Here is a 15542-nt window from a genome sequence, read left to right as displayed (position 1 = left end):
AGCTTACTAGAGCATTGTTGGGGGAAGAAAAGGCTGAAATAAAGATGAGAGTGGCTGGGCGTGGTGGCACACACCTGTAATCCCAGCACTTTGGGAGGCCAAGGTGGGAGACCATTTGAGGCCAGGAGTTCAAGACCAGCCTGAGCAACATAGTGAGACCCCCATCTCTACAAAAATTAAAAAGTTCTCCTGGGTGTGGTGGTGCATGCCTGTGACTCCAGCTACTCAGGAGGTTGAGGCAGGAGGATCGCTTGAGCCCAGGTGGTTGAGGTTGTAGTGAGCTGTGATCTTGCCACTGCATTCCAGCCTTGGTAGGCCCTGTCTCCAAACAAAACAAAACAAAACAATAGCAACAACAAAACACAGTGAAGCTAGAGAAGAAAAATACACTGGATGGGATTAGCAAATAGACACCGAAGAAAAAAAGAGTAATGAGTTTGAAAACATAGCAATGGAAAAGATGCCGGGTGCAGTGGCTCACTCCTGTAATCCCAGAACTTGGGGAGGCTGAGGTGGGTGGATCACTTGAGCTCAGAAGTTTGAGACCAGCCTGGACAACATGGTGGAACCCCATCTCTACAAAAAAATTTTAAAAAGTAGCCAGGTGTGGTGGTCCCAGCTACCGGGGAGGATCACCTGGGCCCAGGAGGTCAAGGCTGCAGTGAACCAAGATTGTGCCACTGCACTCCAGCCTGGGCAACATAGCAAGACCCCATCTTAGAAAAAAAACCCCAAAACAGAACCAATCCCCTCCCAAACACCCCCACATCACAATAGAAAAGATACAAGCTGAAACACAGAGAGAAACAATTCTGGAAGAAATAAAACCAGACATCAGTGAGCTACTGGACAACTTCAAGTGGCCTAATATACATGTAATTGGAGTCTCAGAGAAAAGGAGAAAGAGGAGGGAACAGAAAAATATTTGAAGAAATAATGGCAGAAAATTTTCCACATTGGATGAAAGCAGGCTCAAGAAGCTCAATGAACCTCCAGAAAAAATAAGAGGAAAAAGGAGGAGGAGGAGGAAGAGCCAACACGTATAAAGGGCGCATTATTATAAAATTGTTTAAAACCAGTGATAAAGAGAAGATGAAGATCATAAAGGCAGCCAGAAAAAAGAGACACAATATGTTCAGAGGAACAAAGAAAAGATTGACATCAGACTTCTCTTTTTTTTTTTTGGAGATGGGGTCTTGCTATGTTGCCCAGGCTTGTCTTGAACTCCTGGGCCCAAGCGATCCTCCTGAGTAGGTGGGATTACAGGTGCACGCCACTGCACCCAGTGACATCAGACTTCTGGTCAGAAACAATGCAGGCCAGAAGGCAAGGAGGAATTTTTTTAAAAGAACTGCAAGGAAAATGAACAAACAAACAATTGTGGATGGACACAAAGATTTTGCTTCTCTTAGCAATTGGAAATCACCTCAACGTCCAATGTGCAGGGATATGTTAATTGATGGGCCATAAAAAATAAAAGGATAGTCTACAAGTCTACTTAATGATATGGAAAAATATCCACCACATATTGTAAAGTGAAACAGGCACTACGTTAAATGTATTTTGTAAATTGGAAAATATATATTTATAGACACAGGACGGCGGTTATAGGGACTGGACCTTACACAATTGTGGGAGCGGGTTACATGGTAACCAGTGTCAACCTCCACCCTCCACAGATATGTCTTCTTGCTCACAATAAACTAGAACTAGGCAGGGAGGGGAAATTTAGGAAATGCAGTCCCAGTTTTGCTAAATTGACACAATACATATCCACCACATATCAGTAAAAGACTACAGAGAAATTCACCCAAATGGTTTTAGCCGTTATTACTGGGAGTTGAGTGAGTTTAAATTCTCAGTACACAGGTCAGATGTGAGAAAATCAAACAACACATTTGGTTTTTTAATATAATAAGTCAACCTAATTTTCACTCCAATCCCTCCCATCCTATCAAGGAGGTAGGAAATTCAACATCCTTCCTTCCCTCCCTCCCTCCCTCCCTTCCTAACTTCCTTCCCTCCCTTCCTTCTTTCCTCCTTCTCTTCCCCCTCCCTCCCTTCCTTCCTTCTTTCCTCCCTCCCTTCCTCCTTTCCTCCCTCCCTCTCCCCCCCACTCCTTCCTTCTGTCCTTCATCTCACTCTGTTGCCCAGGCTGGAGTGCAGTGGCACAATCATAGCTCAGTGTCACCTTGAACTCCTGGGCTCAATGGCTCCTTCTCACCTCACCCTCTAAAGTACCTGGGACTACAGGCGCACACCACCACACCCAGCTAATTAAATTTTTTTTTTTTTTTTAAGAGATCGGGGTCTTGCTATGTTGCCCAGGCTGGTGTTCAGCTCCTAGCCTCAAGCAATCCTCCTTCTTCAGCCTCCCCAGACACTAGGATTGCAGGCACGAGCCACTGCACCCAGCAGAAAAATACTGGACTTTTGTACAAATACGTATACTATTCATGAATAGCCCTTAAACTGCCCTGAAATTATGGGACTGAAGTGATTAAAATCTTTATCCAAATGAAGACAACTCTGTTATTATCAAGAGTGCGGCATATTTGACCTACATCTAGACGTGTATATGCATTTTCTTTTCCAAAAATGAATAAAAGAACAAAAGATTTCAGTATTGTTACCTATGTATTAAATGCACAGTTAAACTCACTGTCTCTAAATGCACAGGGTATGTGTTGCCCAAGCCCAGGACAGTTCTCTGGGACTTCCAGGTCGCAGCTGAGCATGTTTTATTTCCTGAATTTAGTGTTCTCCCATCGCTAGAGGTGATTCATGTTCATTAATTAGGTTGGTGCAAAAGTTATTGTGGTTTTTGCATTATTGCAACTATAATATAATTTTGCAATTATAACCTTTGCACCAGCCTAATAAAAAAACACCTTGGCTGACAAGCTATGGGAATGGGATGGCCACCATAAATGACCTTCACGGTGTTCTAAAAAGCAGTGGCTTCCAGTTCAGAAGGGTTTGCTGCCCTCTGTCTAATGAGTTGGGGTTCTCTTTTCTCCTCCACGTTCTAGGGTTTTGATGCCTCTTAGCGTCACCGTCTCTCATTTGGGGAGCAATTATGAATCATTAGTAAAAGCTCAACTTTTTTAACAAGCAAAACCAGCAAGAAAATTCAGCATGTCCCGGTTTTCTAGATGGTATCCTCAAAGATCACACCCAGGCGCTTAATAATTTAGCCTTTTGGGCAAAGTTCTCATTAGAATAGATCAAAAACATGAATAATGCAGGCATTTGCGAATCACACTACTCGTCGGCCCCGACATTGGCCAGGAAACACATGAAGCAGTTGCAGAGGGGCTCAGGGTGACTGGATCGGGTGACTGGGTCATGATGACACCAAATTTGGTTAATGGGAATCCCAGGTCATATCCGATGGTATCAAACTACAGCCGCTGCCCGCTGTCTTCCACAGGTCTTTCAAGTCAAATGTCTCATGCCAGTCAAAATTCCTGCCAGGAAATCACACTCTATTTCCCTAGTTCTTTTTTTTTTTTGAGAGGGAGTTTCACTCTTGTTGCCCAGGCTGGAGTGCAATGGTGCGATATCGGCTCACTGCAACCTCCGCCTCCCGGGTTCAAGCAATTCTCCTGCCTCAGTTTCTCAAGTAGCTGGGATTGCAGGCACGCACCACCACGCCCGGCTAATTTTGTATTTTTAGTAGAGATGGGGTTGCTGGTCTCAAACTCCCAACCTCAGGTGATCCGCCTGGCTCGGCCTCCCAAAGTGCTGGGATTACAGGTGTGAGCCACGGTGCCCGGCCTATTTGATTTATTCTAATGAGAACTTTGCCCAAAAGGCTAAATTATTAAGTGCCTGGGTGTGATCTTTGAGGATACCGTCTAGAAAACCAGGACATGCTGAATTTTCTTGCTGGTTTTGCGTCTTAAAAAAGTTGAGCTTTTACTAACGATTCATAATTGCTCCCCAAATGAGAGATGGTGACGCTAAGAGGCATCAAAACCCTAGAACGTGGAGGAGAAAAGAGAACCCCAACTCATTAGACAGAGGGCAGCAAACCCCTTCTGAACTGGAAGCCACTGCTTTTTAGAACACTGTGAAGGTCATTCTTCCTACCTTTTTTTTTTTTTTTTGAGACAAGGTCTCCCCATGTCACCCAGGCTGGAGTGCAGTGGTGCGATCACAGCTCACCGCAGCCTCAACCTCCTGGGCTCAAGTGATTTCCCCTACCATAGCATCCCCCCCAACCAGGAGCTGGGACCACAGGCACGCACCACCATGCCTGGCTAATGCTTTATTTTTTGTAGAGACGGGATCTCATCATGTTGCCCAGGCTGGTCTTGCACTCATGGGCTCAAGCGACCCTCCTGCCTCGGCCTCCTAAAGTGCCGGGATTTCAGGTGTGAGCCACAGCACCTGGCCCCCTCTTTGCCCCCCTTGTTCCCCAGATCATTCTTGCATTCCTGATCTCCTTCTCAAACCCCAACATGTCTTCATCCTCAGCAGATGACCTTGCCTTCTCCTTAACTGAGAAAATACTAACGACCAGAGGAGAGTGTCCCCAGGTTCCCTAGACAACATCGGCCCTCTCCCAGCCTCTGCATCCACTCACTCTGCCTTCCTGCCTTAGCTATAACATGAACCATCAGGCTGGGTACGGTGGCTCACGCCTGTAATTCCAGCACTTTGCGACGCCAAGGCAGGCAGATCATGAGGTCAGGAGTTTGAGACCAGCATGGCCAACATGGTGAAACCCCATCTCTACTAAAAATACAAAAAATTAGCTGGGCGTGGTGGTACGCACCTGTAATCCCAGCTACTTGGAAGGCTGATGCAGGAGAATCGCTTGAACCCAGGAGGTGGAGGTTGCAGTGAGCTGAGATCATGTCATTGCACTCCAGCCTGGGTGACAGAGCGAGACTCTGTCTTGAGAAAAAAAAAAAAATGAACCATCCACATCCTATCTAAAGCCAGCCCCTCCGCCATCTAAACTGGATTCCATTCCTGCCACCCTCTCAAGCACATCACTCCACGTACTCCCTCTTCCCTCTCCTGTGCCATCAATTTCTCTCTCCCTAATAGATCTTTCCCATTAACATAATATTAACCGAAAAAGGGACTGAGGCATGAGTCCCCATTGACTGAGGTTGATGCAGCAGTTTGAGGACATGCCCGGGAGGAACATCAGCCACAGGAGCATCTGTGACCTGTGAGTTTCCAAAGAGGGTTTGGGAACTTCACTATTTAAAGGGGAAAGAGCAAGCAGGAGGGATAAAGGAAGGGAGGGTAGGCAGAGAGGCAAATGGTCCCATTCTCCCAAGGCTCTGATTAGCGATCAATAAATCTACATTTTACATGTCAATGAGGCATTCCTCTCCAGCTCAGGAAATCTACATTTTACATAAGGTAAAGTAAATATGTGAAAAAAGGAGTAAAGAGTCCATGATGCATTCATCTTGAGCTCAGTAAATCTACATTTTACATAAGATAAACGTATGAAAAGAGGGAGTAGAGGAGTCCATGTTGCATTCATCTCAAGCCCAGTAAATCTACATTTTACATAAGATAAAGTAAACATGAAAAGAGGGAGTAAAGAGTCCATGATGCATTCATCTCGAGCTCAGTAAATCTACATTTTACATAGGATAAACATGTGAAAAGAGTAGAGGAGTCCATGACGCATTCATCTTGAGCTCAGTAGATCTACATTTTACGCAAGATAAAGTAAACTTGAAAAGGAGTAGAGTCTGTGATGCATTCATCTTAAGCCCAGTGAATCCACATTTTACATAAGATAAACGTGAAAAGAGGGAATAAAGAGTTTATGCTGCATTCATCTTGAGCTCAGTAAATCTGCATTTTACATAACATAAAGTAAACATGAAAAGAGGGAGTAGGGGAATAGGGCCATGCTGCATTTATCTCAGGGTAGGTGGAAGGATGATTTACGATCTTGTCCTTGTCCTATCCAAGTGAAAATAAGCTGGTAATCGACATTGTCAGTGTGAGATTTAACAGAACTTGCTTTTAGGGCTAGTTTATAGGGGGAGATGTATCCTGAAAGAATTAGGGGCTCACTTTGTGAGCAACTTGTGAGGGAGCCATCTGGGAAGATACGTAACGTTCTGTCTTGGTGGGCACCTGGCTTATGCATGAGGCTAGAACATGGGGTTATGAAAATACAGCTCTCCATTTGGGAACAAAAGGGAAGGCAGTATTGCATGACTCAGTTTCCAAGCTTGACTTTCTCTTTGGCATAGTGAGTTTGGGGTCCTGAGAATTTACCTTCTTTCACAATACAAACATGCTGGTGTATGGATCCTGTCTTTAAAATGAACTTTCAGTATGGATGGCAAACGAGCACATGAAAAGATGCTTAACGTTATTCATCATTAGAGAATGCAGATTAAAGCCACTGTGAGGGCCCAGGGGCACACGCCTACAGTTCCACCCACTCAGGAGGCTGAGGCAGGAGGATCACTTAAGCTCAGGAGTTTGAGGCTGTAGTGTGCAATGTTCGTGCCTGTGAATAGCCACTGTACTCTAGCCTGGGTAACATAGCAAGACCCTGTCTCTAAAAAAAATTTTTTTAATTAAAAAGTAGGCCGAGTGTGGTGGCTGATGCTTGCAATTTCAATGCTTTGGGAGGCCGAGGCAGGAGGATCACTTGAGCCCAGGGGTTTGAGACCAGCCTGGGCAACATAGTGAGACCCTGTCTCTAACAACAACAACAAATTATAAATAAATAAATAAATAAAACCACAATGAGATGCCAATACACATTAATGAAAACTTCCAAAATGAGGAGGGCTGACCCATGCCAAGCACTGGTGAGAGAGGAACTGGAACCCTCCTTCCCTGCTAAACTCACTTTCCTCTGAATAAGAAATGCATTACCCAAGTACTGAGCAACTCTCTTGGCTCTCCTTCTGCTCTTCAACATGTTTTCCTTCCTGAATGTAAATTTCCTTTGGAAAACACAGTGGAAGTGTCTATCACATGACCCAACTGGTTCTATTCCAACTTCCTCCCCAAGAACTGGGATTCTTTTTTTTTTTTTTTTTAAGACAGAATTTCGTTCTTGTTGCCCAGGCTGGAGTGCAATGGTGCGATCTCAGCTCACTTCAACCTCCGCCTCCTGGGTTCAAGCCATTTTCTTGCCTCAGCCTCCCAAGTAGCTGGGATTACAGGCACGCAGCACCAAGCCCGGCTAATTTTGTATTTTTAGTAGAGATGGGGTTTCGCCGTGTTGGCCAGGCTGGTCTCGAACTCCTGACCTCAGGTGATCTGCCCGCTTCGGCCTCTCAAAGTGCTGGGATTACAGGCGTGAGCCACTGCACCGCACTCGGCCAGAACTGGGATTCTTAAAGCACATCTCCCTCCCATCCTGCTAAAAGCCGGCAACAACTATAACCACCACCACCTGTGGCACACACATTTGGTGTCAGCATCAGCGAGCCACCTCCAGGCTACCCCATTTGAGGACTTCTTGCCAAGAAGTTCTCCAGCAGTTTTCACCCAAAACCTGTTCTTGCTGTTTTTGCTCTCTGGCCAACTCTGTGGTCACTAAATCAATGTTTCACTTTTTGAGCAGGAACAACAACAACAACAACAAAAGAAATATATATATATGTATATATATGTGTATATGTGTGTGTGTATATATATGTGTGTATGTGTGTATATATGTGTGTATATATATACATATATATACATAATAATATATATATATGCATATATGTATACACACACACACATATGGAGAGCCCCAAACTGCTTAGGCATGTGTGAAATGCTATAGCAGAAAAGAAACAAAATGCTATGGGACGCTGATTTTTTCATGAACAAGAAATGTGAGCGGCTCCGTCTCAACTTACAGATGAGCTGGAGGCAACATTTAATGAAGACTTAAGTGAGTTAATTAAGGAGAAATTGCAACTAAACCCCACATAATGAGAGAGCTGGCATCTCTCGCTCCAGGGTCCCATATTTTTATCTGTCTTCACTTGTCCATGATGTGGGTTCTCTTTGTGGGGGGTCTCCTTGTATTGGGCAGACATCCCCATGAGATTCAGAACCCAGGAAAAACCATCCAATAAAAAAACACTGGCCGGGCGCGGTGGCTCACACCTGTAATCCCAGCACTTTGAGAGGCCAAGGCAGGTGGATCACCTAAGATCAGGAGTTCAAGACCAGCCTGGCCAACATGGTAAAACCCCGTCTCTAGTAAAAATACAAAAATTATAGGCGGGCGCCTGTAATCCCAGCTACTCACGAGGCTGAGGCAGGAGAATCGCTTGAACCCGGGAGGCGGACGTTGCAGTGAGCTGAGATCACGCCATTGCACTCCAGCCTGGACAACAAGAACGAAACTGTCTCAAAGACACAAAACAAAACAAAAAAACAAAACAAATAAAAAACAACAAAAAGAAAACCATCAAGGAAGAGATGTTGTTGCCCAAAAGCTTCAATGACCCGGGACAGATGTCAGAGTTGAATTCAGAGAATTGTTCCAAAGCCCCAAGAACTCTCATGTTGGCCAGGTGCAGTGGCTCACAATTGGAATCCCAGCACTTTGGGAGGCCGAGGCAGGAGGATTGCTGCCGGCCAGGAGTTTGAGACCAGCCTGAGCAGCAGAGTGAGACCCCATGTCTACAAAAATGTAAAAAGTTAGCGAGGCATGGTAGCGCGTGCCTGCAGTTGCAGCTACTTGGGAGGTCAAGGTGGGAGGATTGCTTGAGCCCAGGAATTCATGACTGCAGTGAGATACAGTTGGGCCGCTGCACTCCAGCCTGGGTGACAGAGCGAGAACCTGTCTCTAAAAAATAATAATAAAAAAAACCCCTCATGTTCTTATCTAGATATGACCTTGAATGGATAGAAAGAAGCTCAGGAGACAGGAGATCCCATCCTATCTTGGACTTTTCTAGCTGTCTGTCCTTGGGAAATTCACTTAATCTCTCAGAACATCAGTTTTCTTCTTTTTATTTGATTTATTTTTTGAGGGACAGAGAGTCTCGCTCTGTGCCCCAGGCTGGAGTGCAGTGGTGCCATCTTGGCTCACTGCAACCTCCACCTCCTGGGTTCAAGCAATTCTCGTGCCTCAGCCACCCGAGTAGGTGGGATTACAGGCCCATACCACCATGCCCAGCTAATTTTTGTATTTTTAGTAGTGATGGGGTTACACCATCGCTACATTTCTCCTGGCCATCGTTGGCCAGGCTGGTCTTGAACTGCTGACCTCAAGTGATCCACCCACCTTGGCCTCTCCAAGTGCTGGGATTACAGATGTGAGCCGCCATGCCCAGCCTGACGTCAGCAAATTCTTTTTACCAACCCTCCAATCAACCACTTCCTGGTGCTGGGGCTCTGACACCTTGCTCACCTCAAGCGATCCACCTGCCTCAGACTCGGGAAGTGCTGAGATTACAGGTGTGAGCCACCATGCCCAGCGAGTTTTTTTTTCTTTCTTTTTTTCTTTTGAGATGGAGTTTCGCTCTTGTTACCCAGGCTGCAGTGCAATGGCGCGATATTGGCTCACTGCAACCTCCGCCCTCCAGGTTCAAGAGATTCTCCTGCCTCAGCCTCCTGAGTAGCTGGGATTACAGGCGTGCAACACCACGCCCAGCTAATTTTAGTATTTTTAGTAGAAACGGGGTTTCACCTTGTTGGTCAGGCTGGTCTCAAACTCCTGACCTCATGATTCGCCCGCCTCAGCCTCCCAAAGTGCTGGGATTACAGGTGTGAGCCATCATACTTACCCATAACATGCTCATATTTTCATTTACCTTCTTGAACATATCAAATAGTTGTAGCTGTTTTAATCTCTTTATTAATTCTATCTTTGTCATTTCATTTCATTGGTTTTTCTCCTCTTCCTGGGGTATAATCCTTGCTTCTTGGCATACCTGATGATGATTTTTTTTCAGAGACAGGATCTTGCTGTGTCACCCAGGCTGGAGGGCAGCGGCACCACCATAGCTCACTGCAGCCTCAACCTCCTGGGCTTCAGCGATCCTCCCACCTCAGCCTCTCAACTGACTGGGGTTACAGGTGTGCACCACCACACCTGGCTAATTTTTTAGTTTTACTTCTGTAGAGATGAGATCTCGCTATGTTGCCCAGTCTGGATCTTGAACTCCTGGCCTCAAGCAATCCTCCTGCCTCAGCCTCCCAAAGTGCTGGGATTATAAGTGTGAGCCAACACTTCCTGCCATGCCTGGTGATTTTTTACTGGACACCAGATATTGTGAATTTTACCTGGTTGGGTGCTAAATATTCTTGTTTAAAAAATACATTCTTGAGCTTATTCTGGGACATGGTTAAGTGACTTGGAAATAGTGTAATCTTTTTTTTTTTTTTTTTTTGAGAGGGAGACTCAGTTTGTCACCCAGGTTGGAGTGCAGTGACACAATCTCAACTCACTGCAACCTCTGCCTCCTGGGTTCAAGCGATCCACCCACCTCAGCCTCCCTAGTAGCTGGGACTACAGGTGCGCACAACCACGCCCAGCTAATTTTTGTATTTTTAGTAGAGACGGGGATTTCACCATGTTGGCCAGGGTGGTCTTGAACTCCTGACCTCAGGTGATCCACCCGCCTCGGCCTCCCAAAGTACTGGGATCACAGGCGTAAACCTCCGCACCCAGATGCGTGGTCCTTTTGAGACTTGCAGAACTAGACCAACCCTTAGTCTAGGGCCAATTCTGCCGCACCACGAAGGCAATGCCCCTCTGAACACTTGACTCAATGCCCCATGTATTATGAGGTTTTTCACTTTGCCTGCTGGAAACACGAACGGTTCCCAGCTTTTTGTGGACTTTGGAATTATTCCGCCTGTTTCTATTGTGTGATTCCTTCCCCTAGTCTTGCTCGGGTAATTTCCTCCATGCGTAAGCTGATCCCACTCAGCTTCAGAGTCAAGAGGTTTCCTTTGCAAAGCTGCAGAATTTGGGTTTTTTTGCATATCTCTCCCGCAGGATTCCATCCTGCAAATTCCATCTGCTTTGGCCTGCTCAAACTTTTTTTTTTTTTTTTTTTTTTTTGAGACAAGAGTCTCGCTTTCTGGCCCAGGCTGGAGGACAGTGGCGCGATCTCGGCTCACTGCAACCTCCACCTCCCAGGTTCAAGTGATTCTCATGCTTCAGCCGCCTGACTAGCTGGGATTACAAGCATGCACCACCACGCCCAGCTAAATTTTTTGTATTTTTAGTAGAGACAGGGTTTCACCATGTTGGCCAGGCTGGTCTCGAACTCCTGACCTCAAAACGATCCACCCACCTCGGCCTCCCGAACTGCTGGGATTACAGGCGTGAACCACCGCACCCGGCCAGGCCTGCTCACACTTTCAGCTCTGTCTCCTGCACTCAGGGAGAACACTGGGCTCTGCCCGGCTGCCCTCCTCCCGCGGCAGCTGGAAACACTTTGCCTCATTGGTTTCTCCCCTAACAGAGATCACGGTCTTTAGTGCCACCTATTGACCGGTGTCTAAAAACTGCCTTTGCGTATGTGTTGTACGGTTTTGTAGGTATTTAAGGCAAGAGGGTTAATCCATCTTGGCCATAAGTTGGGGAAGTCTCCACAATTTTTACAACATTTTGGGAGTCTGAGGGGGGAAGACTGCTTGAGACCAGGAGTTCGAGCCCAGCTCGGGCAACACAGCAAGACCCCCATCTCTATAAGAAAATAAAAACACTAAAAGTAGCCGAGCATGACAATGTGCGCCTATAGTCTCAGCTGCTCGGGAGGCTGAGGTGGGAGGATTGCTTGAGCCCAGGAGATCCAGGCTGCAGTGAGCCATGTTCGCACCACTGCACTCCAGCCTGGGTGACACAGTGAGACCTTGTCTCAAGAAAAAAATAAAACATTTTAAGTTCCTGGAAGGGTGAGTTAGAGGCTATATAAAGAATTAAAGCTTTTTTAAAATCACATTCCCAAATTATTGGTCAAAAGGGGGCAGTGGGCCGGGTGTGGTGGCTCATACCTGTTATCCCAGCACTTTGGGAGGCCGAGGTGGGCGGATCACCTGAGGTCAGGAGTTTGAGACCAGCCTGGCCAACACGGCAAAACCCCATCGGTACTAAAAATACAAAAATTAGCCGGGCGTGGTGGTGAGCACCTGTAATTCCAGCTACTTGGGAGGCTGAAGCAGGAGAATCACTTGAACTGGGGAGGCAGAGGTTGCAGTGAGCCGAGACAGTGCCTCTGTACTCCAGCCTGGGTGACAGAGCAAGACTCCATCTCAAAAAAAAAAAAAAAAAAAAAAAAAGAATTAAAGCTTTTGGTGGCTCACACCTGTAATCCTGGTACTTTGGGAGGCTGAGGTGGGCAGATGGCTTGAGCTCAGGAGTTCAAGACCAGCCTGGGCAATGTGGTGAAACCCCATCTCTACAAAAATTATAAAAATTAGCCAGCCATGCTGGCTCACACCTGTAGTCCCAGCTACTCAGGAGGCCGAGGTGGGAGGATCGCTTGAGCCTGGAAAGTTGAGGCTGCAATGAGCCCTGATTTTGCCACTGTACTCCAGCCTATACAACAGAGCAAGACCCTTCTCAAAAACGAAAAGAAACTGCTGTTTCCTATGTTTTGTACAGTTGTAGGTATTTAAGGCAAGAAGGGTTATCCATCTTGGCCATAAGGGGAGATCTCCACAATTTCTGTAAACATTTTAAGTTCATGGAAGGGGAATTGTGGGTTAGAGGCTATATAAAGTATTAGGATTTTTGATAATAAGAAATATGGGCTAAGCATCGTGGCTGTAATACCAGTACTTTGGGAGGCCGAGGTGGGTGCATCACTTGAGGTCAGGAGTTCGAGACCAGCCTGGCCAACGCGGTGAAACCCCCATCTCTTTTAAAAATACAAAAAAAAATTAGCCAGGCGTGGTGGCGGGTGCCTGTAATCCCAGCTACTCAGGAGACTGAGAGAGGAGAATTGCTTGAACCCAGGAGGAGATAACAGTGAGCCAAGATCATGCCATTGCACTCCAGCCTGGACAACAAGAGCAAAACTCCAACTCAAAAAAAAAAAAGTGCACATACGTGTGCATGCAACAGAATATTTATTTCCAGAGGAACCCTGACTTCTCCAGGCTCCTCGGTTTGTCCTTCTTTGTGGGCATGAATTACGCAGCTGCCTATAGATGTCACCAGAGGAAGGCACATCAGAGGGAATAAAAATCCCAGAGTGAGAACCGCGGCACCACGGCAGAGGGCCAGAGCACGAGTGGAAAGACCCCGTGTCAAACACAGAAGAGGTTTTTGTTTTAAATCACGACATCTAATGGCTCACACCTGCAACCCCAGCATTTTGGGAGTCTGAGGTTGGAAGATGGCTTGAGCCCAGGAGTTAGAGACCAGCTGAGGCAACATAGCAAGACCCTGTCTTTACCAAAAAAAAAAAAAAAAAAAAAAAAAATAGTTGGGCGTGGTGGCATGCATCTGTGGTTCCAGCTCCTTGGGAGGCTGAGGCAGGAGGACCACTTGCTCCCAGGAGTTTGAGGCTGCAGTGAGCTGTGATCACACCACTGCACTCCAGCCTGGGTAACAGAGTGAGACCCTGTCTCAAGTAAAACATAAAATAAAATAACATAAATAAAATTAAATTAAAATTAAATTAAATAAAATGAAATAACAAAATAAAATAACATCAGTCCACAGAACCCAAATCTTCACCCAAGATAGAGTGACAGCCTTACTAAAACAAATATAATCACCAGCAACCAAATTAAACGTGGTCCAAGTGAAGAGTGAATGAGGAAAGATTTTGGTTATGCTCAGGCATTTGGACCAGTTTAACTGAGGTCAAATTTTTTCAGATTTTTCTTTTCAAAAGCTGGTTCTGGAGCGGAGTTCAGGAGCATGTTCTTCATAAAGTGATTCTTTGTGGGTCGGCCCTGGTGGGCGGGATTTCATTAATCTCACCAACCTCATTATCCAACATGCTGAATATGTAGCATCGATCAACGAACGAGATCCTCGGTCTCATGAAGTCAGCTTTCTGGGGAAGGAGAAAAGAAACACAAATAAACAAGGAAATAAACGCCCGAGGTGGAAATAAGACAGCGTGATGGTCAGGTTCCTTGAACTCACGTTTTTTTTTTTTTTTTTTTCTGAGATGGAGTTTCACTCTGTTGCCCAGGCTGGAGTGCAATGGCGCGATGTCGGCTCACTGCAACCTCTGCCCCCCGGGTCCAAGTGATTCTCCTGCCTCAGCTTCCTAAGTAGCTGGGATTACAGGCACCTGCCATCATGCCTGGCTAATTTTTGTATTTTTAGTAGAGATGGGGTTTTACCATGTTGGCCAGGCTGGCCTCGAACTCCTGACCTCAAGTGACCCACCCACCTTGGCCTCCCAAAGTGCTGAGATTAGAGGCATGAGCCACCACACCCGGCCAAGCTCATGTTCTTGAGTCACCCTCTGTCCTTTATAGAGAAGCAGTTTGGAGATTTCGTCCTACATGTCTGAGGCCGGGTGCTATGGCTCATGCCTGTAATCCCCGTAATTCCAGCACTTTGGGAGGCTGAGACGGGAGCATTGCTTGAGCCCAAGAATTCGAGACCAGCCTGGGCAACATAGTGAGGCTCTATCTCTTCAAAAAATAAAAAATTAGCCAGGTGTGGTGGTGCATGCCTGTGGTCCCAGCTACTCAGGAGGCTGAGGCAGGAGGATCACTTGAGCCCAGGAGGTCGAGGCTGCAGTGAGCCATGATTGCATCACTGCACTCAGCCTGGGCAACAGAGCAAGACAGTGTCTCAAAAAAAAAATTGTGTGAATCTCTTTTTGGCAAAGCAATCTGACATGTTTCTTGTTTCAGAGACTCAGCTTATATTCAACCTAAAAGCCAACTAACTGTCACAGGGGAATACTGTACACGGTGATTACTGCAGTGTGTTTGTGTGTTAAAGACTGCTTTGTCATGCTGACTACAGCTCCAGCCTCACCTCGCTGTAATTTACTGTGGATATTTTGCATTATGTAGGCAGCACCTTATACCCGACAGAAGAGTTGGGGGGGCGGGGGGGGGGTCCAGTCCTAACTCAGGTGTGCTATAAACTGGCTGACCTCAGATGAACCTTGTTATATTCTGAGCCCAGGTTTTCTCAACTACAATCATAATAATAAGACTTTGCCTCTAAGTTTAACATGGGGAATAATGACCGTATGAAAATATAGACTCAGCCTGGGCAACATCGTGCAACACCCGTCTCTGCTACAAATTTAAAAATTAGCCAGGCGCAGTGGCTCACGCCTGTAATGCCACTGCTTGGGGAGGTAGAGGCAAGAGGTATGCTTGAGGCAAGGAGTTTGAGACCAGCCTGGGTAACATAGCGAGACCCCATCTCTATGAAAAAGTTAAAAAGTTAGTGAGGCGTGATAGCATGTGCCCGTAGTCCCAGCTACTAGGGAGGCTAAGGCAGGAGGATCGCTGGAGCCCCAGAAGTTCAAGGCTGCAGTGAGCTATAATCGCACCACTGCACTCCAGCCTGGGTGACAAAGCAAGACTATGTTGCCTCCACTGGTCTCGAGACACCCTTGTAGTCTGCTGCCTACTCCATGTAGGAT

At 46.3% G+C, this 15542-nt stretch overlaps 1 protein-coding gene across 20 annotated transcripts in view; it reads right to left on the bottom strand.

The window, feature by feature from the left end:
* Window positions 1–15542, bottom strand: part of OCM (oncomodulin) — a 50785-nt gene that overhangs the window by 17808 nt on the left and 17435 nt on the right. For 8 of the 20 annotated variants that reach the window (XM_034963614.3, XM_055114902.2, XM_034963612.3 and 5 more), the window contains one exon: window positions 13905–13976. The exons of 1 other annotated variant lie outside the window; for it this stretch is intronic. Coding sequence is in view for 15 of the 19 variants with exons in the window: in XM_034963612.3 (XP_034819503.2) it covers window positions 13905–13976 (72 nt within the window). In the remaining 4 variants the exon portion in view is untranslated. Of the gene's footprint in view, window positions 1–8254; window positions 8352–13904; window positions 13977–15542 lie in introns of all 20 variants that reach the window. 11 more of the 20 variants (XM_055114892.2, XM_055114895.2, XM_055114897.2 and 8 more) reach the window with 2 other exon arrangements.

Source organism: Pan paniscus, chromosome 6, assembly GCF_029289425.2.
Source record: "Pan paniscus chromosome 6, NHGRI_mPanPan1-v2.0_pri, whole genome shotgun sequence".
In the NCBI taxonomy this organism is placed as follows: domain Eukaryota; kingdom Metazoa; phylum Chordata; class Mammalia; order Primates; family Hominidae; genus Pan; species Pan paniscus.
This window is presented reverse-complemented; position numbering and strand designations above follow the sequence as displayed.